Source organism: Budorcas taxicolor, chromosome 11, assembly GCF_023091745.1.
Source record: "Budorcas taxicolor isolate Tak-1 chromosome 11, Takin1.1, whole genome shotgun sequence".
In the NCBI taxonomy this organism is placed as follows: domain Eukaryota; kingdom Metazoa; phylum Chordata; class Mammalia; order Artiodactyla; family Bovidae; genus Budorcas; species Budorcas taxicolor.
In genome coordinates this window covers 47,001,729-47,026,088 of record NC_068920.1, presented here as the reverse complement: position 1 = coordinate 47,026,088, position 24,360 = coordinate 47,001,729, and the positions used below count along the sequence as shown (strand labels likewise).

Here is a 24,360-nt window from a genome sequence, read left to right as displayed (position 1 = left end):
CAGGAAAATAGGAAATATCAAAGGAACATCTCATGCAAGGATGGGCAGGATAAAGGGCGAAAATGGTAAAGACCGAACAGAAGCAGTGTAGATGATTTTCTGGAACTCTCTTGCTTTTTCGATGATCCAATGGATGTTGGCAATTTAATCTCTTGTTCCTCTGCCTTTTCTAAATTCAGCTTGAACATCTGCAGGTTCACTGTTCACATACTGTTGAAGCCTAGCTTGGAGAATTTTGAGCATTACTTTGCTAGCATGTGAGATGAATGCAATTGTATGGTAGTTTGAACATTCTTTGGCATTGGCTTTCTTCAAGATTAGAATGAAAACTGACCTTTTCCAGTCCCATGGCCACTGCTGAGTTTTCCAAATTTGCTGGCATATTGAGTGCAGCACTTTAACAGCATCATCTTTTAGGATTTGAAATAGCTTAGCTGGAATTCCATCACCTCCACTAGCTTTGTTCGTAGTGGTGCTTCATAGGGCCTACTTGACTTCACATTCCAGAATATCTGGCTCTAGGTGAGTGATCACACCATCATGGTTATCTGGGTTATGAAGACCTATTTTTGTATAGTTCTGTGTATTCTTCCCACCTCTTCTTAATATATTCTGTTTCTGATATCATAAGATATCTTAATATCTTCAGTGATCTGTTGGATCACTGAAAAAGCAAGAGAATTCCAGAAAAACATCTACTTCTGCTTTATTGATTATGCCAAAGCCTTTGACTGTGTGGATCACAATAAACTGTGGAAAATTCTGAGAGAGATGGGAATACCAGACCACTGACCTGCCTCTTGAGAAATCTACATGCAGGTCAGGAAGCAACAGTTAGAACTGGACATGGAACAGCAGACTGGTTCCAAATTGGGAAAGGAGTACGTCAAGGCTGTATATTGTCACCCTGCTTATTTAACTTAAATGCAGAGTACATCATGAGAAACGCTGGGCTGGATGAAGCACAAGCTGGAATCAAGATTTCTGGGGAAATATCAATAACCTCAGATATGCAGATGACACCACCCTTATAGCAGAAAGCAAAGAAGAAATAAAAAGCTTCTTGATGAAAGTGAAAGAGGAGAGTGAAAAAGTTGGCATAAAGCTCAACATTCAGAAAACGAAGATCATGGTATCTGGTCCCATCACTTCATGGCAAATAGATGGGGAAACAACGGAAACAGTGGCAGACTTTATTCTTTTGGTCTCCAAAATCACTGCTGATTGTGACTGCAATTATGCAATTAAAAGATGCTTGCTCCTTGGAAGAAAAGCTCTGACTAACCTAGACAGCGTATTAAAAAGCAGAGACATTACTTTGCTGACAAAGGTCAGGATAGTCAAAGCTATGGTTTTTCCATTAGTCATGTATGGATGTGAGAAATGGATTATAAAGAAAGCTGAGGGCTGAAGAATCGATGCTTTTGAACTGTGGTGTTGGAGAAGACTCTTGAGAGTCCCTTGGGCTGCATGGAGATCCAACCAGTCCATCCTAAAGGAGATTCGTCCTGAATATTCATTGAAAGGACTGATGTTCTAGCTGAAATTTTGGCCACCTGATGCAAAGAACTGACTCATTTGAAAAGACTCTGATGCTGGGAAAGATTGAAGGCGGGAGGAGAAGGGGACGACAGAGGATGAGATAGTTGGATTGCATCACCGACTCAATGGACATGAGTTTGAGTGAACTCCGGAAGTTGGTGATGGACAGGGAGGCCTGGCATGTGCAGTCCATGGGGTGGCAAAGAGTTGAACACGACTGAGTGACTGAACTGAACTGAACTGAACTGAGTGATGTCATCCTTTTTCTAACAAAGTTAGTTGTTTCTACGTTTTTGTCCTATTACAAACAATAATAATGTCAATACATCTTCATTGAATATCTTTGTTCAGGTCTTGTTTGCACTTGTTCAAGAGTTTCCTAGGGGATGGCTGAGAGAAGTACTATAGCAATCTTTTATTGGGTACTAACTGTAAAGCCTTCCAAACAGTGGTTATATTAATTAATAATTTTTTACTTAAGTAAATGAGAGTTTCCATGTCTTCAAATCTTCCATTACACTAGGAATGTCAGATTTTTAATGGTTTGTCAGTATGTTAGGTGTGAAATTGTATTTTGATATATTTTACATTACCCCAAACATTGTTGAGGCTGTGCTTTTTTTTTTTTTTTAATTTGGGTGTGACATGTGGGATCATAGTCCTCGGCCCCTGCACTCAAAGAGTGGAGGGTTGTTTTTTTTTAATTAATTTATTTTTTATCGAAGGATAATTGCTTTACAGAATTTTATTGTTTTCTGTCAAACCTCAACATGAATCAGCCATAGATATACATATATCGCCTCCCTTTTGAACCTCCCTGCCATCTCCCTCCCCATCTCACCCCCTAGATTGATACAGAGTACCTGTTTGAGTTTCCTGAGCCATACAGCAAATTCCCATTGGTTAGCTATTTTACATATGGTAATGTGAGTTTCCATGTTACTCTTTCCATACATCTCACCCTCTCCTCCCTTCTCCCTGAGTCCATAAGTCTATTCTCTAGAAAGAGTGGGGTTTTAACCACTGGACCACCAGGGAAGTCCTGAGGTTGTGCATGCTTAATGGATATTTAGATCCCTCCTTGCTGAATTGGCTGTTCTTATCCTTTATCTAGTTTTCTTTCAGATTGCTTGATGACGTCTTACTGAATTGTTGAGACTCAGTTTGAATAATGTTTTCCGGCTGTTCATTTTTGTTGCTCCCTATTGTGTCCTGAATTTTCAGTTGGTATTGGTGTCTTTAGTCATGTGGAAGCTTTACGTTTTAATGGATGTATGTGAGATACAAATGGCAATCTAGCCTCAATTTAGCTACCTCCGGTGACTAGAAGCTTTGTGCTTTTTGTATTTAGGAAACACTTTTCGTACTCTTGTGTTGTGAAGATATTCTCCTAAATTATTTATTTTAAATGCTGAAATATACAAAAATGAGTAACAAATGAATAATACTAAAAATTAATAAGATAAATAAATTATTGTAAAATGAACACCTCTGTAACTTTTGCAAGTTAAGAAATAGAGCATTATCCGCACTGTGCAATCTCCATGCATTTCTCTTCCCAATTTTAACTTCTTTTTCTTCCAGTGGTTACAATTTTCTTGACAGTTATGATATTCCATTCCATGTCTTTCTTTATAGTTTTACCCCCATCCTCTATATTTTCTTTAAAGGTTTTGCCATTTTTTTTTAACCATTTAAGCTTTAGTGTATCTGGAATTATTTGTATCTGTGTATAATGTAAAGGCTTCCCCAGTGGCTCAGCAGTAAAGAATCTGCCTGTGATGTAGGAGCTGCAGGAGATGTGGGAACGATCCCTGAGGAAGATCCCCTGGAGGAGGGCATGGCATCCTATTCCATGTTTCTGCCTGGAGAATCCAGGGGCCTGGTGGGCTACAGTCCATAGGGTTGCAAAGAGTTGGACATGAAGGAAGCATGCATGTATAAAGCGAAGTAGGAATCTAATTTTGTCTTTCCGTATAGTGAGCCAGTTGTCCCAGAGCTGTATTTGGTAGTCCACTCTTTGCTAACAAATTTGTGTTATGTATCAAGTTTCTAGACTCTTTTATCTATCCCATTGGTCTACTCATTTGTTTTTTGCATTCATACCATACTGCATTGATTTCTGTTGCTTTTTACTAAATCAACATTTAGTATGCTAATTCCCTTTTAAGTGTTTTTGTTCAGAATTACATTGATTATTTCTGGTTAAATGTTCTCCCAAATTAATTTTAATACTAGTTTGTTAGGTATCATGAAAAAAAGCCTTGTCGAGATTTTGACTGGAAATTTCATTGAATGTATACATTAATTTAGAGAAAATTGCCATTTTTATATTACTGAATTTCCCAATCCATGAACATGGTCTATTTCTCCATTTATTTATTTATTTTGTGTGGTGAAAGTAAATTTTCTAATTTTCTCCAAAAAGATCTCATACATCTTTTGTTAAACTCTAGATATCTTAACGTTGTTACTATTTATTGTAGCATATGCTGTCATTTTAGAAATTACATTTTTAGATTGTTAGATGGCTTGTAAAGAAATGATACTAATATTTAAATACATACAGCCAAAACCTTACTGAATTGTTCACTTTTATTAATTATAAAATTCTGTCTTTATATATTCTTGAATTTTTAAAATGTGGCCAACCATTCCATCTGTGATTATGCCATTTTTGTTTTTTTTTTTCACAGTTCTTGTACCTTTTGTTTACTTTCCTTATATTGTTCTGTGATCTCCATGTCCAGGTTGAATAGAAGTGGGTGGTGATAGTGATGAAATTGTCTTGTCCTTGGTTTCAAAGTGGTATTTTCTAAAATTTCATTTTTAAGTATGATGTGTGCTGTTGATTTTTGGTAGATACTCATTATCATGGTAAAGATAGTCTCTTCTAGTCTTGGTTTACTAAGAGTTCTTAATATTATTCAGTGTTGACTGTCATTTATACTTTTAACTTTCTTTAAAAAAGTGAAAATAATGAGATTTTAAAAGAAGAAAGTAACATTTCTAAGCTGTGAACTTTTTTGATCACAGGTGCTTATTGAGAGTGAGCAGATGAGAAAAGAAGCTGATGACTCGGGTCCACTCACTGAATTGGAACACTGGAAACGCATGTCAGCCAAATTCAACTATATCATTGAACAGATTAAAGGGCCAAGTTGTAAGGCTGTTATAAATGTGCTTAATGTTGCACACTCCAAACTCTTAAAGGTAAAAGACCTTGTGTTTTAAAGTTAGGTATACTTCAAAATAAACAACTGGAAAATTACCCTTCTTGAATTGCTTCTTTGCATCATATACTTGGCACTGTGTATTTAGAAATGCTAAAACTTTGAGTAAGGCTTTCTCATATACCATAATTACTTCCAGAAGAGGAAAAGGAAGTATAAAAGTGAAGATTTATTTCTCAATATTTCACATACCAATTTTGATAATACTAGTATAGGGTGATTGCCATTTATTTTTAAATTGTTTTTGAAACTGTAAATCATTACCAGCTCATTGAAATAGATAACTACAAGAAAGTTAAAAGCAAAAATGTCCTCTACCGTACATCTCACCCCACTAGTCTACCTCCTTTCCTGGAGGTTTAATGGTTTGGCTTGATTGTTTCCAGGTTCTTTTCTGTTTCTTCCTAATACATATATAAACACACATACACACGTTTGTTTTGTGTCTCTAATTTTTAAAAATTACGCAGTGTCATATTCTATTTTTCTTTAACTCCCTCTTCCCCTATTAGCATATCTTAGAGAGTTATGCCTGTCAGATCAAGCTGTGTAGTTTTCCAGAAAATTAATGCACCAGGTTCTAGCTAATCATTTTCCTATTTTTAGACAGTGAAATAGTTTCCTTTTTTTTCAACAATCTCAAGGTAAAATTCACATGCTGTTCATCTCTTTCATCTAAGGAGCAAAATTCAGTGGCTTTTACTGTAATCATAGAATTGTGTAATCATCAATTTTAGAATATTTTCATTACTTCAAAAAGAAACCCCTGTACCTTTTAGCTATCACTTTCCATCTCTACCTGTCTCTTTCCCCTCACACCAGTCCTAAGTAACCACCAGTCCACTTTTTATCTCTGTAGATTTGTAGATTGGACATTTCCTATAAATGGAATCATATAGTATGTGGTCTTTCGTTACTGGTTTCTTTCACTTGGCTTAATGTTTTCAAGGTTTCTCCATGTTTTAGCATGTATCAGTACTTATTCTTTTTCACAGTTGAATAATATTCCATTATAGATAAATACCACAATTTGTTTATCTGTTTATAAATATTTGCATTGTTTCTTCTTTTTGGCTATTATGAATAATGCCACTGTGAACATTTTTATACAGGTTCTTGTGTGGACATTTTCTTATATATGCCTAAGAGTGGGATTTCTGGGTCAAACACTAGCTCTGTGTTTAATTTTTTGAGGAAATTTGTTCCTTTTTCATATGTTCACAAACATTAATACAGTTAAATCTTCTATGTGCCTACAATCAAGTATTTTTCTGGGGTATATACTCTACAATTTTGTTAGTATTTATTATCAGTTTAAATTTTTTTTTTTTGCCAGTCTGACATGTAGAAAATGGCTAGTCATATTTTGGCTTTTGTTTGTTAATAGTGAAGTTGAGTGTCTTTTAAAGTTTACTGGCTCCTTACATTTGTTCTCCTGAGAAATGTTGGTTTATATCTTTCTATCATTGAAAAAAATTTCAGATATTAGTTTGTAGGTAGTGTTATTTGTCCTAATTCTGATAGTTCTTTACTGCTGTGGCTGTTTATCAGTGGTTATGTATATTGCATGAGGTAAGTCTCCATGGTCCCTGAGCATCTCTGTACATTATTACTGAATATGAGAAGGCCACTTTGCTGATAGGGATATTTTCTTGGAATAATGTGTTTTTCTAATAACTTGACCCATTCTTGAAGACTCAGAATAATGTAATGTCACAAATAACTAACCTAGAAAAGTACTCCAGGTAGAAGCACATCTGGTTGAAGCCTACAGACAGAATATTAATTACAAAAGTAATGAGACTTAAGTCACTTAAGATATTTATAGTAACTATGCTGCTGCTGCTGCTAAGTCACTTCAGTCGTGTCCAACTCTGTGCGACCCCATAGATGGCAGCCCACCAGGCTCCCCCGTCCCTGGGATTCTCCAGGCAAGAACACTAGAGTGGGTTGCCATTTCCTTCTCCAGTGCATGAAAGTGAGAAGTGAAAGTGAAGTCGCTCAGTCGTGTCCGACTCTTGGCGACCCCATGGACTGCAGCCTACCAGGCTCCTCTGTCCATGGGATTTTCCAGGCAAGAGTACTGGAGTGGGGTGCCATTGCCTTCTCCACTATAAGTCTTAAGTAATATGAGAAAAAGTTATGTCAATCACATTTAAATATCTACTATCTTAGTATATGTATGGCCAGGGAAGACAGCTTGAATTTCTTGGTTAAATCTTAGCACATAGATAGACCTTACTGGTATATTTGGATGTTTCACAGGACTCAAACTTTCTTTTCTTAGAACTGGCGTGATTTGGATGCAAGAATCACAGATACAGCTAATGAATCAAAAGATAATGTCAGATATTTGTACACTCTAGAAAAAGTATGTCAACCTCTCTATAACTATGATCTAGTAAGTATACTTTTTAAAGTGTAGTTTTAAAAATTAGCATGTTTACTGTGGGGGAAGGAGAGGGTGGGATGAACTGACAGAGTAGCATTGAAACATATACATTACCATATGTAAAATAGATAGTTGGTGGGAGTTTGCTGTATGACAGACACTGGGAGCTCAAACCCAGTGCTGTGACAACGTAGAAGGGTAGGATGGGGTGGGAGATGGGAGGGAGGAGGAGGAGGAGGAGGAGACATATGTTTGCCTAGGGCTGATACATGTTGATGTATGGCAGAAACAGCACAATATTGTAAAGCAATTATCCTCCAGTTAAAAATCAATACATTTTAAAAATTAGCATGTTTAAAATCAATATGTGTATATTGGGAAAATGTATACAGCACAAAAGTTATTTAAAAGATGTCTTTTCCTATTATATATCTGTAATGAATCATAAACTATATTATTTTAACCCACATTTAAATATGTGGCATTATCATAACTATGACCTCATTTATACGTTGAGCAAGACAAATATATTAATTGTTCATTGCTTATAACAAATTATACCAGAACTGAGTGACTTAAAAGAATAAGCGTTTATTATATCACAGTTTTTGCAGGTCAGGAATTCAGGCACAACGTAGCTGAATACATCTGCTTCAAGGTCACTCATGAGGCTGCAGAGAAGCTGTGGGTTGGGGATGTGGTCTCTTCTGAAGGGGAGACTGACTGGAGAGGGTCTGTTTCTATTGCACATCATATGGACCTATGCGCAGAACAACTCACTTACCCTAGAGTGAGCAAGAGAGGATGCTCCACCAGCATTACCCTAATAATACCAAAGCCAGATAAGGACACCTCAAAAAAATAAAATTACAGGTCAATATCCTTGATGAATATAGATATAAAAATTCTCAACAAAACAGTAGCAAGCCAAATTCCATAGCACATTAAAAGAATCACACACTATGACCAAGGGGTATTTATTTCTGGAATGCATAGATGGTTCAACATATGCCAGTCAATAACTGTGATACCTCATGTTAGCAGAATGAAAGATAACATGTGATTATCAATAGATGCAGAAAAAGCATTTGACAAAATACTACAAAAATTCTCAATAAATTGGGTATAGTAGGAATGTACCTCAACATAATAAAATAATATATATTCTTTAAAAATCATATAAAAATAAAATAAAAATAAGCATGCTGAAAGAGAATATATATAAATATTATAATGTTCTATGTACTTTTCTATATATTTAAAACTTTTCACTATAAAAAGTAAACTTGGAAGAAAATAACAATGCTTTTTATTGTTACCAAGACCTCAGAGTTTTAAGGTATACTAATTTCAACATCATGATTCAAAAGACTTGTTTAAAACTATATAATTTTCAAATCATTTAGTTTTGGTTTTACTTCTTTTCATCCTAGTAATTTAAAAAACTTTATTCAGTGAGGATGAGGGATGATGTTATTTCTCAGTTTATTCCATTTTTTGTTGTTTTCCTTAATCATTGATAATGACATTCAAGTGATTTAATTCTACCCAAGAGTAGAAATGTTAAGCAGACTGGTGACCCACCCTTCACATTCACGCATACAATCATATGGAAATCGTATAAAATAGAGGGGAAAAGCTTTGTTCAGTTGCTCTAGCCATGGATGTACTTCATTATTATTGTTATTTTGTTATTATTGAGCTTCTGACATTCTTTGATGTAGGAATATTTTGAACATTATCTTTTAAAATTAGTGATGAAAAGGGAACCCTCCTACACTGTTGGTGGGAATGCAAACTAGTACAGCCACTATGGAGAACAGTGTGGAGATTCCTTAAAAAATTGCAAATAGAACTACCTTATGACCCAGCAATCCCACTGCTGGGCATACACACCAAGGAAACCAGAATTGAAAGAGACACATGTACCCCAGTGTTCATCGCAGCACTGTTTATAATAGCCAGGACATGGAAACAACCTAGATGTCCATCAGCAGATGAATGGATAAGAAAGCTGTGGTACATATACACAATGGAGTATTACTCAGCCGTTAAAAAGAATTCATTTGAATCAGTTCTGATGAGATGGATGAAACTGGAGCCGATTATACAGAGTGAAGTAAGCCAGAAAGAAAAACACCAATACAGTATACTAACACATATATATGGAACTTAGAAAGATGGCAATGACGACCCTGTATGCAAGACAGGAAAAAAGACACAGTTGTGTATAACGGACTTTTGGACTCAGAGGGAGAGGGAGAGGGTGGGATGATTTGGGAGAATGGCATTCTATCATGTATACTATCATGTAAGAATCGAATCGCCAGTCTATGTCTGACGCAGGATACAGCATGCTTGGGGCTGGTGCATGGGGATGACCCACAGAGATGTTATGGGGAGGGAGGTGGGAGGGGGGTTCATGTTTGGGAACACATGTAAGAATTAAAGATTTTAAAATTTAAAAAAAAATGAAAAAAAAAATAGGTTGACACATTGTTTATAATAAAAAATAAAAAATAAAATTAGTGACGTACTATTAGTATTAGGTCTTATAATTTCTTCCCCCTCATAAGCCATTTCTGTGGTTTTAAAAATTCTTTTTTTCCCTTCATTTTCTTTATTCTCATTAAAAGCAGTTGCTGTTAAGTTTGTAACTGCCAGTTGAGCAGGAAAAGTGGATGCATATGCTTCTATTTCTTGTTGATAAAATTTTATGAATTTTGTGTTTCATGTTTTCATCCTGGTATTGTGCTATAGGCATATCTACTCTTATCTATTTTATGTATAAAATGTCTAAACTCTATGTATAGTCAAGAACTGTGTACCCAAGGAGCTATTATTATAAATAATAATGTTTAAAATTCAGATGAAGGGCATTTTCCTGGTGGGCCCATTTGATATAATCCCCAGGCCTTTTTCATTCTTTATAAGGTTGCCTTATTGAGGGTGGAAGGAATTCTAGGCATATTTTCATTAGAATCTTGTTGATCTACAGATAACGATATAATATGAAAAGTGATGATACTAATTTTCATAAGCCACATAAAATGGATTTAATTATGTCTTGATGCTTTTGAATGGTGGTGTTGGAGAAGACTCTTGAGAGTCCCTTGGACTGTAAGGAGATCAAACCAGTCCATCCTAAAGGAGATCAATCCTGGGTATTCACTGGAAGGACTGATGTTGAAGCTGAAACTCCAATACTCTGGCCACCTCATGCGAAGAGCTGACTCATTTGAAAAGACCCTGATGCTGGGAAAGATTGAGGGCAGAAGGAGAAGGGGACAACAGAGGATGAGATGGTTGGATGGCATCACCGACTCAATGGACATGGGTTTGACTGGACTCTGGAAGTTGGTGATAGACAGAGAGGCCTGGTGTGCTGCGGTTCATGGGGTTGCAAAGTGTTGGACACGACTGAGCGACTGAACTGAACTGATGTCATTGTTACACCTCATACCTACGACATGTAGTACCCTCATCAGTGGTTGTTTTTCCTGGTTTTATTTATTCCACCACCATTAAAAAAAAATCTTTTTATATATTTTAAATTGTCCTAATGATTAAAAGGCAAACTACTGGAGGTCAGGAATACCACTGACCTTATCTGTTCTTCCATAGTGATTTGCATCAAGGTTAAAAACAGGATCTCAAAATCTCAGGCACATAGCTATGCTTATGTTAGAGCTGTGGGACTTGGACAAGGTACTTCTCCACATTTCTATTTTCTCATTTGCAAAATGGGAATAGTTAATACTTTATAGATTCTGACTCATTTTTTTCACATTTTCACATTTCATATTTAATGTACTCAGAGTACATTTTATAGCCAGTCAAGTTTTATGAATCATTGTGAACATGATACCATCTGAGATGATTAGTTCTTTCTTGGGAGGGTAGTGTATGTTTCGGTTTTGATAGTGTTGGTGTGAATTCAGATAGCAGTGAGTGAGCACCAGCTTGTGGTACAAAATCTCAGAAGAGTTTATTTTCCATCTCTTCTCAAAGAGCAGGATTGGGACACATAGGCTTTGCTCCTATCTTTCTTCATGGGTTGTTAATTTCATGCATAGTTTGGTGGCTTAGGTTTTTGTGGGAGTTAGACTCCCTGTCTTGAGCATCCCACCCCGCTTTCTTCAGTTCAATCCAGTTGCTCAGTCATGTCCGACTCTTTGTGACCCCATGGACTGCAGCACACCAGGCTTTCCTGTCCATCACCAACTCCTGGAGCTTACTCAAACTCGTGTCCATCAAGTTGGTGATGCTATCCAACCATCTCATCCTCTGTCATCCCTGTCTCCTCCCGCCTTCAATCTTTCCCAGCATCAGGGTCTTTTCCAATGAGTCAGTTCTTTGCATCAGGTGGCCAACGTATAGGACTTTCAGTCCTTCCAATGAATATTCAGGACTGATTTCCTTTAAGATTGACTGGTTTGATCTCCTTGCAGTCCAAGGGATTCTCAAGAGTCTTCTCCAACACCACAGTTCAAAAGCATGATTTCTTTGGTGCTCAGCTTTCTTTATGGTCCAGCTCTAAGGTCCATACATGACTAGTAGAAAAGCCATAGCATTGACTAGATGGACCTTTGTTGGCAAAGGAATGTCTCTGCTTTTTAATATGCTGTCTAGGTTGGTCATAGCTTTTCTTCCAAGGAGCAAGCATCTTTTAATTGCACAACTGCAGTCACAATCTTCAGTGATTTTGGAGCCCAAAAGAATAAAGTCTGCCACTGTTTCCATTGTTTCCCCATCTATTTGCCATGAAGTGATGGGACCGGATGCCACCATCTTAATTTTCTGAATGTTGAGTTTTAAGCCAGCTTTTTCACTCTCGTCTTTCACTTTCATCAAGAGGCTCTTTAGTTCTTCTTTGCTTTCTGCCATAAGGGTGGTGTCATCTGTGTATCTGAGGTTATTGATATTTCTCCTGGCAAGATTGATTTCAGCTTGTGCTTCATCAAAGCCTGGCATTTTGTATGATGTATCTGCATATAAGTTAAATAAGCAGGGTGATAATATACAGCCTTGACATATTCCTTTCCTGATTTGGATCCAATCTGTTGATCCATGTCCAGTTCTAACTGCTGTCTCTTGACCCGCATGCAGATTTCTCAGGAGTGAGGTAAGGTGGTCTGGTATTCCCATCTCTTGAAGAATTTTCCACAGTTTGTTGTGATCCACACAGTCAAAGGCTTTGGTATAATCAATAAAGTAGAAGTAAATGTTTTTCTGGAACTCTCTTGCTTTTTCTCCCCCTTTCTTAGTAGCACCTAAAGCAGCGGTTCAGTCTTACAATCAGTGATGTTTCAGATCTGATGAAATCAAACCTGCCCTAAAGGGTCATTGTCAGCATAAATTTAGATAATATGTGAAGCTCTTTGCTTAGTGCCTGGTGCATAGTAACCTTTCAGTGTATGTTACCAATAGTTTGATATCTCGGATGCACTTGCTCTGCTTTGGTCCATGCCATTCCACTTGTTTCAGTGGTTTGTTTGCGTCTCTCCCACGCTGCCTTGACCTCCTCCAGGATAGTTTCCTTATATTTGGAATTCTGTCAGTACTGTTAGAACCTGGGAGTACTTCCTAGGTTTGCTGATAGGCGAATTGAGTCGAATAACCAATAACCAGCCTTTTAACCATACATTAGTCATTTTACCCCTTAAGATATCTGTTTCTTCATCTTTAAAAAGAACAACTTGAGCTGTTAATCCTTAAATAACTTTCACTTCCAAAATCTTTTCTTTAAACGACAAAAAAAATTTTTTTTTTTAGGCCATGTCATATGGCTTGCAGCATCTTAGTTCCCTAACCAGGGATTGAACCCGGGACCCCTGCAGTGGAAGTGCCAAGCTTTAACCACTGAACTTTGAAGAAATTCGCATAAATAAAAGTTGAAGTTTACATGTACAGAAAAGTTGCAAATGATAGTACAGAATTCTCTTCAGCTAATTTCTCCTGTTAACATCTTGCATTACCTTGGCACACTTGTCAAAACTGATGTCTCTGTTTCAGTATCCTGTCAAGAATACCACTTGGCATTTAGTAAAATGTTACACTATTTTATGTAAGTTTAGAGTTTTGAATATTATAGCTTTCTGGTTATTAAAAATATGAACATATGGTGGAATTCACTTGCTATATTTCAATTTTAGGTTTCCATGGCACGTGGAATACAAAATTTGATAAATGCTATCAGAATGATTCACAGTGTGTCCAGGTACTATAATACTTCTGAGAGAATGACCTCATTGTTTATCAAGGTGAGTTTCAAGGGAAGAAGCCATACATGTAACCCTGTGAAAAAGTTAGCAGTGCTTTCCATTTGAGCCAGAGAAGGGAAAAGGGAAATTCTGGATTTTCATACTTTGTGGACAAGAAAAGAAAGATGTTGCCTGGAATCAATTGTACTTAATTGAAGGGGGACTTTTCTGCTTGTCAGAGGTAAGTGCCCAAGACTTGTTTAAATGTATCTGATGATTTTCTAATTTATTTATTCCAAATAGTTTTGCATAAGAGGTAAAAGTTGGGTGTATTGTTAATAATGCTTCTTAGCTACTTCTATGCACACTGTAGTTTATGTAAAATCTTACCATGTAGTGTCATTTGATTGTTTTAAATAATTGAAAAAATTATCCAAGAAACACATGAATAGAATTTACTTGTAAATAACTCAAGCAGAACATAACAGTCACATTTCAACCTTTGTTTTTTAAATCAAAGGATAGGTTTAATCATTCATTATCTATGTCCCAAACATGGCAAGAACTTTAGGATACTTCCCTGTTGCTTGTCTTCCTCTTTGCTACATGTTCCACGTGGAGATTGCTAGTTCCATGTTATTGTTGCTATTTTTTCAACATTATGAATCAACAGGTGTTCAGACTGAAATCTAAGTATTGCTAGTTTCTTTGATCTGTGTTGTGATTTCCACATCTTCCTTTGTCTTGGATTTATTATTTCTTTTGCTGAAAAAAATTCTTAAGTAATTCTTCCAGAGAGGGTTTCTGTGGTGAGCCCTTTGAATTCCTGCATGTCTGAAAATTGCTTCATTTTGTCCTACCACTCAAATGTTAGTTTGGATTTCTTAAGTTCAATATAATTTTTCCCTGGAACTTCGAAGATGCCATTGTGTACTATGTTGTTGTATCTTACTGTTCTTCCTTTGTAGGAAACCTATTTTATTCTCATAGGAAGATTTTAGGATTTTTTAATTTATTCTTGAACTTCTAAAATGTCAAAGTAATGCTCTTTTTACATTTATTTTGTTCTCTACTTGCTGAGTTTGTTTTACTTAAAAAAGACTGTCGTCTCTCTTCATTTGGGGGAACTTTTCCGCTTTACTCCTGATTATATCCACCTATACAATTTATTCCCTTTTCTTGAATCTAAAATCTATATTCATTAATTATTAGCTTTTGGGTGCATCTTTGTCCTTTGACCTTTCAGCTCACTCACTGCCTCTTTATTTGCATCCCAATTACTGGTCAATACAAATTTCAGTTTCCAAGTTCTTTTGTTGTTTCCTTTTCATGATGTAAAAATCCTCTCATCTCTTTCTCACGAACTAATTTAGTTAATAAAAGCTATTTTAGAAGATTTCACGCATGTCTTTGCTGTCTTTTCTCTCTCTGTTGAATTTAATGCTTCTGTCGCCGTGTTTGTTTTCTTCAGTTGCTTGATGGTTCTTGGTTGTCTGCCCATCTTTGTGTTTGAGATTCCTGATTTGCCTCTGGGTTTTGTTTATTTTGTCTGTCTCTTGTAAGTGAGGGGCATAACTTACTGTTGGAGGGAGTGGGAGTAGCTTTCTCTCTGATGTGTCCTCTTATGCGTGCAGTAGCTCCTCGGGTCACACCTCCCCAAAGCTGTGGTCTACTTATTGGTTTATCCTTTCAGCATATGTCACTGTTACCTGCTGTACAAGTTGCTCCAAATTCAGTGTTCAGGGTTGCAGCTAAGGGTCACCTCACATTGCCTCCTATCTTAAAAAATTTCCATAGCGGTTTCACCTTCAAGTAACCTTCTCCAGAAGGTTACTGGCTTTCTCTAGTCCTTTTTTCCCCCCCTTAGATTTGATTCCATATTTTAGGAATTCTCTAAAATTTCTCTATGTCAGTGTGCCATCTTGATCTAACTTCCTGACCATGTAAATGGCTATCTTGTTTTTTTTCTTTTTTTCTTCACTATTTTGGGGGATGTGAGAGGTGGTTAAGTTAATATTTAGTTTGCATGTGAAGGATAGTGAAGAATCATAGTTGGACTGGATTAAGTCCTAATTAGGAGAGAAATAGACAAGGGGTAAATATAGTTGACTTTGAAACTGTTAGCCCCAGTGACGCTAAGTTAAATGAAGTAGGTAAATATGACTTTGGCTTTTCTTTGTTTTGACTGAAATGTGTATTTCTCTGTTTTTTTGTATTCTGTAATTAATTAACTTTATGTTTGCTATTTGTCATGTTTTTGATTTAGAACATGCTTATGCTTTTACAAACTTGTTTTATTTCTTTCTCTACATATAGTTATTTTGGACTGATATTTATTTTAGGTAACCAACCAAATGGTGACAGCGTGTAAAGCATATATTACTGATGGGGGAACTAATCATGTATGGGATCAGGAAACACCAGTGGTACTAAAGAAAATTCAGGTTTGTACAAGTATTTTTATTTTCTTAAAGCTTTTACCATCTGGCTCAATTTTGTTTACTTTTTTCATTGATAAACTATGCTAACTTTGAAGAAGTATTGTACAGAGTAGCATGAGCAAATAAAAAGAACTTCATTAAAATTATCCACTTCCCTCTATGTTTAGTGCTCCTGGTAGGGCACCATTTAATCCTCAGCTTCTCCGTGGGGCTGCCTGTATCAGACACCTCTTGTGTACTGTTACATATGCTCTGACCACTCCTCTTATTCCATCCCCTGTTAAATTTCATTTTCTTGCCTTTTTCATTGGCTGGGACTGTCATACATCCTTAAGTAGATCTTGTGATAGTTGGCATCTTATTTTGATCTTCTTTTGGAAGAAAATGCTTCTAACATTTCCCCATTTGGTTTGATGCTTTAGTACATCATTGATTAGATTCCAGGAAGTTTTACTCCTAATTTTGGTTACTAGGAGATATTATTAAAAGTTATGAATGGGTTTTGAAGAAAGTTTTTATGCACTTATTCATCGAGGAGGTTATAAAATTTTTCTCTTTAATCTGTTAACATAATCGATGACATTTTTGAAAATTTTTTATTGTAAGATATTCGCTTTGCAACATTGTGCTGGTTTCTGCCACACATCAACATCAATTGGTCACAGGTATACATATGTCTCTTCCCTCTTGAACCTCCTTCCCATCTCCCAACCGATCCCACCCCTCTAGGTTGTCATAGAGCACTGGATTGAGCTCCTTGTGTATTTGAGTCAGTCCTAAAGAGGGGGATGAACCTAGAGCCTATTGTACAGAGGGAAGTAAGTTAGGAAGAAAAAGACAGATATTGTATGTTAACACATGTGCATGGAATCTGGAAAGATGGTACCGATGAAGCTATTTGCAGGGCAGCAATGGAGGCACAGACAGACAGAAAGACTTGTGGACACAGTGTGGGAGGGAGAGGGTGGATGGATTGAGAGAGTGGCTTCAGTTCAGTTCAGTTCAGTTCAGTTCAGTTGCTCAGTTGTGTCCAACTCTTTGTGACCCCAAGGACTGCAGCAATCCAGGCCTCCCTGTCCATCACCAACTCCGGCAGTTCGCTCAAACTCATGTCCATTGAGTCAGTGATACCATCCAACCATCTCATCCTCTGTCATCCCCTTCTCCTCCCGCCTTCAATCTTTCCAGCATCAGGGTCTTTTCAAATGAGTCAGTTCTTCGCATTAGGTCGCCAAAGTACTGGAGTATAGCTTAGATGACATTTTTAGGTTATCTAAAGTCAAGGCTATGGTTTTTCCAGTGGTCATGTATGGATGTGAGAGTTGGACTGTGAAGAAAGCTGAGTGCCGAAGAACTGATACTTTTGAGCTGTGGTGTTGGAGAAGACTCTTGAGAGTCCCTTGGACTGCAAGGAGGTCCAACCAGTGCATTCTAAAGGAGATCAGCCCTGGGTGTTCTTTGGAAGGACTGATGCTGAAGCTGAAACTCCAATACTTTGACCACCTCATGCGAAGAGTTGACTCATTGGAAAACACTCTGATGCTGGGAGGGATTGGGGGCAGGAGGAGAAGGGGATGACAGAGGATGAGATGGCTGGATGGCATCATCGACTCGATGGATGTGAGTTTGAGTGAACTCCGGGAGTTGGTGATGGACAGAGAGGCCTGGCGTGCTGCGATTCATGGGGTCACAGAGAGTCGGACACGACTGAGTGACTGAACTGAACTGAAAATGAAACTATTCTGCTATCCCTAGGGTAAACTCAACTTATGGTATAACTATCTTCTTAAAGACATTCTTAAATTCACTTTGCTACACTTTCTGTAGGACCTTTTGCAACTATACTCATGAGAGAGAGAGCCTGTAAATTTTCTTTTCTCACAGTATCCTTGTCAGTGTTTCTGGCACTAAGTTTTCAGAATGAATGACTGAAGGAGGGGAAGAAAGTACTCTCATCTTTTCCAGTCTCTGGAGGAGCCTGTAGAAAATCAAAGTGATCTGTTATTTTGAAAGTCTGAAAGAAATTGCCATACCAGGAAGTCTCCACCTGGAAGTGGTTTGCTTTCTTCATGTGCTGGATCCTGGGCTTTGTGGAGTTAAGGCGGGAGGCTGAGACTGGGAGGCAGAGCAAGGAAGGATGCTCGGTGCCCCGCCCAGGACGCGAACTGCTGTGCTTGCAGAGTGGGTCCTGAGCACTGCCATCAGTACACTCTGCTCTCTCAACCAGAGGAGAAGGAAGAGGGGTCAGAGGAAACAGGAGATGAGGAATTGCAGTTGGGATAGTTTCTCTTCCTGAAAACACTTAAACCCAAAGACTGGAAGAACCAGAATCATTATGCAGTTTTTGGATAGAGACAGACCAAAGCAGCATGTAAAGCAGTGGTTGGGGAACACGTGTATACCTGTGGCATATTCATGTTGATGTATGGCAAAACCAATACAATATTGTAATTAACCTCCAATTAAAATTAATAAATTTATATTAAAAAAAAAACAGTACCCAAAGAGCTGGTGAGCCATTTAAAGAAGGAGATAATGACAACTTCACTTGCGTAAATAGAGCTTATGAAAAGTCTGATTTGGTGACAAGAGGAGAAATTAAGAATATAGTTCTTGCTTTTGATAACTCAGTTCCTTCTAGATGTGAAGCAACAGATAGTTTCTTCTAAGTGTTTTCCCAAGTGTTTGAAATGTATTCCAGGTGGTAGAAAAGAAAACATAAACCTAATGATATGAATTCATCCTTTTTGTAGAGGTATTTTATTCCTGCTGGTATAATTTTTATTCTTGGAGAGAGTTTTCTTATTTAAATGAAGGGGAAAAAAAAGCAGAATGTCATGATAAGAAGAGAGAGATTGAAAAGCAGAACAGAGCAACAAGGGCATAAAGAAAAAAGAAGAAATGAACGGAAGGTCAGTTGCTAATGCATATAACTGTGATGCAAGAAGAAAAACAGAAGGAAAAATGAAGAAGAAAGAAGCTAAAGAAAATAGAGATGAGCTCAGTTAGAAGCTGTTTGGGTAACTAAGGAGAAAGAAGAGGAAGTTTGTCAAAATGGATTACTGGCAAAGAAGAAAAAAGATATCCAGAGGAAAAAAGCCATTAAGAGGGAAAGGCAATATAAAATCATTATGTTTTACACGTGAAACTAATATAATGTTGTGTGTGCATGCTAAGTTGCTCAGTCATGTCCAACTCTTTGCAACCCTGTGGACCATAGGCCACCAGGCTCCTCTGTCCATGGGATTCTCCAGGCAAGGAAACTGGAGTAGGTTGCCATGCCCTCCTCCAGGGGATCTTCCCAACCCAGGGATGGGACCCACGTCTATGTCTCCTGTATTGGCAGGTGGGTTCGTTAACACTAGCACCACCTGATGTAATGTTATATGTCAACTATATCTCCATAAGAAAAGGGAAAGGTAGCAAAAACTTCAAAATTCATGGAAGATCTGGAATCACATTTCTGATGATGCAATGAAGTCAAAGTAATGGAAGAAGTGGAAAAACTTGGTGATACCCTTGAACTTGCAAGCTTACTGTACTTCAGTGAAAAACTCACATCACCTAGAAAAGAAATAGGAATAATTGCTCTGGCAAAACAGATAGAAGAAAATGAGCAAAGTAGAAGAGAAAGGAAGGTGAGTATGTGCCAAGTGTCTAAAAATGCAGATACATCAACTGTTGAAGGTGGAAATGGCAGTAAAAATTGGTCAGAAGAGAATTGATCTGCAATTGCTAATTAAATCCGTGAGCCTCTTCCTTGCTGGGACAAATTCAAGATGAGAAATTATTACCAATTACATGAATGTGTATTCTACTTCTGGGAGTCAAGAAAACTGCCGAAGATTTCATTGGCAAAGAAGAGTCTCTAAAAACTTGGCCATCATCGAAAAGATGGCATACTGTATGGAGAGGAGCCTCAAATTGACAGTACCTTGAAGGTTCTGTCAGCACCTTTGGAACAATTTGAAAATCCATGTGCAGATTTCACGTCTTGACAATAGAAGAACAGAAGCTTTTGGAACAAGCTTTGAAAATGTATTTATTGGGTAGTAAATGCACCTGGAAGATGGGGAAAAATAGCAGAAGCAGTATCTGGCACTACAAAAAGGACTACCAAAGTGACATATGAAACTTGCTAAGATGGTGAAAGCAAGGAATGATGCTCAAGAACAAGCGCTGAAGTCAGATAGAGCCATGAAATGACATAATGACAGACTGTTGTATGTGCATTTAAAAAATAAAACTGCAAGTTAAGTTGAGTTCAGTCCAGTCACTCAGTCATGTCCGACTCTTTTCTACCCCATGCACTGCAGCACGCCAGGCTTCTCTGTCCATCACCAACTCTTGGAGCTTACCCAAACCCATGTCCATTGAGTCGGTGATGCCATCCAACCATCTTATCCTCTGTTGTCCCCTTCTCCTCCTGCCCTCAATCTTTCCCAGCATCAGGGTCTTTTCAAACGAGTCAGCTCTTCACATCAGGTGGCCAAAGTACTGGAGTTTCAGCTTCAACGTCAGTCCTTCCAATGAATACCCAGGACTGATCGCCTTTAGAATGGACTGGTTGGATCTCCTTGCAGTCCAAGGGACTCTCAAGAGTCTTCTCCAACACCACAGTTCAAAAGCATCAATTCTTCTGCACTCAGCCTTCTTCACAGTCCAACTCTCACATCCATACATGACTACTGGAAAAATCATAGCCTTGACTAGATGGACCTTTGTTGACAAAGTAATATCTCTGCTTTTGAATATGCGGTCTAGGTTGGTCATAACTTTCCTTCTAAGGAGTAAGCGTCTTTTAATTTCATGGCTGCAATCACCATGTGCAGTGACTTTGGAGCCCCCAAAAATGAAGTCAGCCACTGTTTCCACTGTTTCCCCATCTAGTCAAATATTAGGATTTTATCTATCAAAGACTTTATGCTCTCCTTGTAGAGAAATAACAGTTGAATAATAAATTAGCACTACACAATCTTAATGTTTTTTATACCTGTATGTGAATAATGCTGATTAAAAGGTGCCAACTGAATAGATAATTGATAACAGAATTGATACATCATTTTTGACCTGAAAGTTCTAATTAGCCATGAAAATCTGACAACAAATAGTATGTGTCATACTTTGATAAGGATAAGAGTTAAGGGGAAATAATGAGAATAAAGAAGATGAGAATATTTTGTAAAATAGAAAAAAATATATTGATTTTCACAGACCTTTCTATATGTGGGGCAGAGAACTTGAATTTTTAGTGTTAGCAGCAACAGCCCTGTTGAGGGGCTGCTGTGATTAGTTCTGTGTGAGGATAGAAGTTTTGAATTTTTCACTTATGAACAAAAGGCTCACTATATATCACCTTGTTTTAAATCTCTCATAGGACTGCATTTTTCTATTCAAGGAATATCAGGCATCTTTTCATAAAACAAGGAAACAGATTTTAGAGTCTTCAGGGGAAAAATCGTTTGAGGTTTCAGAAATGTACATATTTGGAAAATTTGAAGCTTTCTGCAAAAGACTGGAGAAGGTAAGCAGCCATAGTTTTCACTGACAACCATACTGTTCCAGTTATTTCATACTTCATGTAGCACTGTTGAGATCTCTTATCTCACTATTGATCTGACTTGTCCAATGTTACTCATAGATTGCTGCATTTTATTATAACTTATTTTTTCATTCCTAGTTACTGTCTTCTGCCAGTCACACAAAAGCTGTTGTAGACTTTCTCTTCTCTTGAGACCTCAATTCTGTCTTCACCTATGGAGCATGAACTCAAGTCTCTGCTCTTAAGCATTATAGCAGCTGAGAACAGGTGTGAGATGACATGTGTGCAGTACCTGGCAGAACCAGGTAGTTGTTTCATATGTGGATGTGTGGGTACCTTCTCTTTCTAGGGCAGCATGTATGGTCTAACATAGACATTATGTGTGTGCTGTCTTTGCTGGCAGATGTGGATTAGAAACTTCTGCACCTTGGATTCATTCATTATTTAGGACTGGCTGGAGAGAAGTGAGGTTTTGCCAGGGGATATAGGACAGCCCATCCTAGAGTCTTCTTGCAGTCAGCCTTTGGAAAGCCTACAGAGATACCATCTAGGCACCATCCTCCCCATGGCCCCACCATTCTGCAAGCTCCCTAGGTCTTGGGAGTAGTTAGGGACCTGCTCATCATTTTTGGTACATTGGTGGGGGCATTACACAAGTTGAAAGGCATTTCATAGGTATGCCAGGATGGGAAGGTACGGGTGCTGAACAGAACCAGGTTACTGAGTTGGGTCCTTCCTACATACTTCTATTGGTTCTGGTTTTATTTGTTTCCCTAGCATCTTTATTGTGATATAATTCACATACCACATAATTTATTCATTTAAAGTGTACAAGTCAATATTTTCTAATTTACTCACAGGATTGTGCAGCCATCACCACCGTCTAATTTTACATTTCATTCCCACTAAAAGAAAACCCTGTGCCCATTAGCAATGATACCCCTTTGTCCCCTCTACCCAACCCTCAGTTCAGTTCAGTCACTCAGTCATGTCCGACTCTTTGCGACCCCATGAATCGCAGCACGCCAGGCCTCCCTGTCCATCACCAACTCCCGGAGTTCACCCAGACTCACATCCATCGAGTCGGTGATGCCATCCAGCCATCTCATCCTCTGTCGTCACCTTCTCCTCCCCTCCTCAATCTTTCCCAGCATCAGAGTCTTTCCCAACCCTAAGCAACTGCTAATCTACTTTCTGAAAATCTATAGATTTGCCTATTCTGGACGTTCCATATAAATGGAATCATATAATATGTGCTCTTTTGTGACTGAGTTCTTTAGTATGATATTTTCAAGCCTCATCTGTATGGTAGCATTCCTTTTTATTACAGAATAATATTCCATCATACAGGTATGTGTGCCTAGTTGCACAGTCGTGTCTAACTCTTTGCAACCTTATGGACTGTACCTCACCAGGCTCCTCTGTCCATGGGAATTCTCCAGGCAAGAATACTGGAGTGTGTTGCCATACCCTCCTCTCATATGGGTATACTATATTTTATTTGTCCATTTATTAGTTGATGGACATTTGGGTTTTTCCATTTTTGGCTATTATGAGTAACACTGCTACAAACATTTCTGTATGTGTTTTTGAGTTGTTATTTCTCTTGAGTTTATGCATAGGAATGGAATTGTTGGGTCATATAATAACTCCATGTTTACCTTTTTTGAGGAAGTACCAAACTGTTTTCCAAAGTACTTGCATCATTTTTTATTCTCATAAGAAATGTATGAGGGTTCCAGTTTCTCTGTATCACTGTAATGCTTGTTATTATCTGTCCTTTTGAATTTAGCCATTGTAGTGGATATGAAGTGATATCACATGGTGGTTTTGATTTGCATTTCCCTGATGACTCGATGACTAATGGTGTTGAGCATCTTTTCATGAGCTTATTGTCCATTCGTATTTCTTTGGAGAAATTTCTGTTCAGATTCTTTGCACATTTTAAATTTAGTTATTTGTATTTTTATAGTTGAGTTTATAAGCATTATTTATGTATTCTGGATTTAAGTCTCTTATCAGATATGATTTTCAAATATTTTCTCTCGGTGTGGGCTATCTTTTCATTTTCATGATTGTGTTCTTTGAAGCATGAAGTTTTGAATTTTCATCAAGTCTGATTTATCAAGTGTTTCTTTTGTTGCTTGTGCATTTGGTGATGCATCTAGGAAATGTTGTATGAGACGGTTTTGTGAACAGTGGGAATTTCTTGAGGACAAATGTCCAATTGGAATGGTATCGGCATGGGTCAAATGAATAAATAAGTCCCGTCGTCAGAACCTGTTCCACAGAGATGTTTAGTATGTCTGAAACCATTAGAATGTAAACCTGGAGGTGATTCCTAGTTACTCTTAATTTTTCCAGGAGCAAGGACCCTCGCCAATTTGGGTGCAGTTTTAGGCTTGATAGGGCTTCAGGGCTGGACCTTAATGGTTAACCCATTTGCAATAAAGATCTTTGGCGGCAGGTCTAGTGCTGGGGATCCATCTGTAAAGTAGCCGTGCAAGCATTCCTGATGCTAGAGGAGTAGGTGATAATGGCTAGCTGCTTCAGCTACTCACCCTACTCACCCCGTCCTACCTCTAGAGAAGCCTGCCTACAGTCTGAAGGATTACACCTTCATGCCACAAAGGCTCAACAGCCAGAGCCAGTGTAGCACTCTCCAGGGGCCTCACTTGAAGTGCATTCTGGCTGCTAGGTATTCCAGCTCTCCTGTGCTAAGAGTCCTTTGGCTGGTTGGCATCTCTCCCAGGTGTAATTGGTGGATATTGGTTTCCAGATTCTCGAAGATGGGGCACAATAGTTACCCTGAAATGTGGCCAGAATTTTTTTTTTATAATCCTGTAGAGGTGGTTCCAACATCTGTTGGATCATTGAAAAAGCAAGAGAGTTTCAGAAAAACATCTATTTCTGCTTTATTGTCTATGCCAAAACCTTTGACTGTGTGGATCACGACAAATTGTGAAAATTTTTAAAGAGATGGGAATACCAGACCACCTGATCTGCC

The 24,360-nt window shown here is 37.9% G+C and overlaps 1 protein-coding gene across 1 annotated transcript in view; it reads left to right on the top strand.

The window, feature by feature from the left end:
- The window catches only part of DNAH8 (dynein axonemal heavy chain 8), a 315,366-nt gene that overhangs the window by 12,199 nt on the left and 278,807 nt on the right, over positions 1 to 24,360 (top strand). The window contains exons 7-11 of the mRNA XM_052649575.1: positions 4,579 to 4,755; positions 7,063 to 7,176; positions 13,323 to 13,430; positions 15,713 to 15,814; positions 21,189 to 21,335. Of these exons, the coding sequence (XP_052505535.1) occupies positions 4,579 to 4,755; positions 7,063 to 7,176; positions 13,323 to 13,430; positions 15,713 to 15,814; positions 21,189 to 21,335 (648 nt within the window). The remainder of the gene's footprint in view (positions 1 to 4,578; positions 4,756 to 7,062; positions 7,177 to 13,322; positions 13,431 to 15,712; positions 15,815 to 21,188; positions 21,336 to 24,360) is intronic.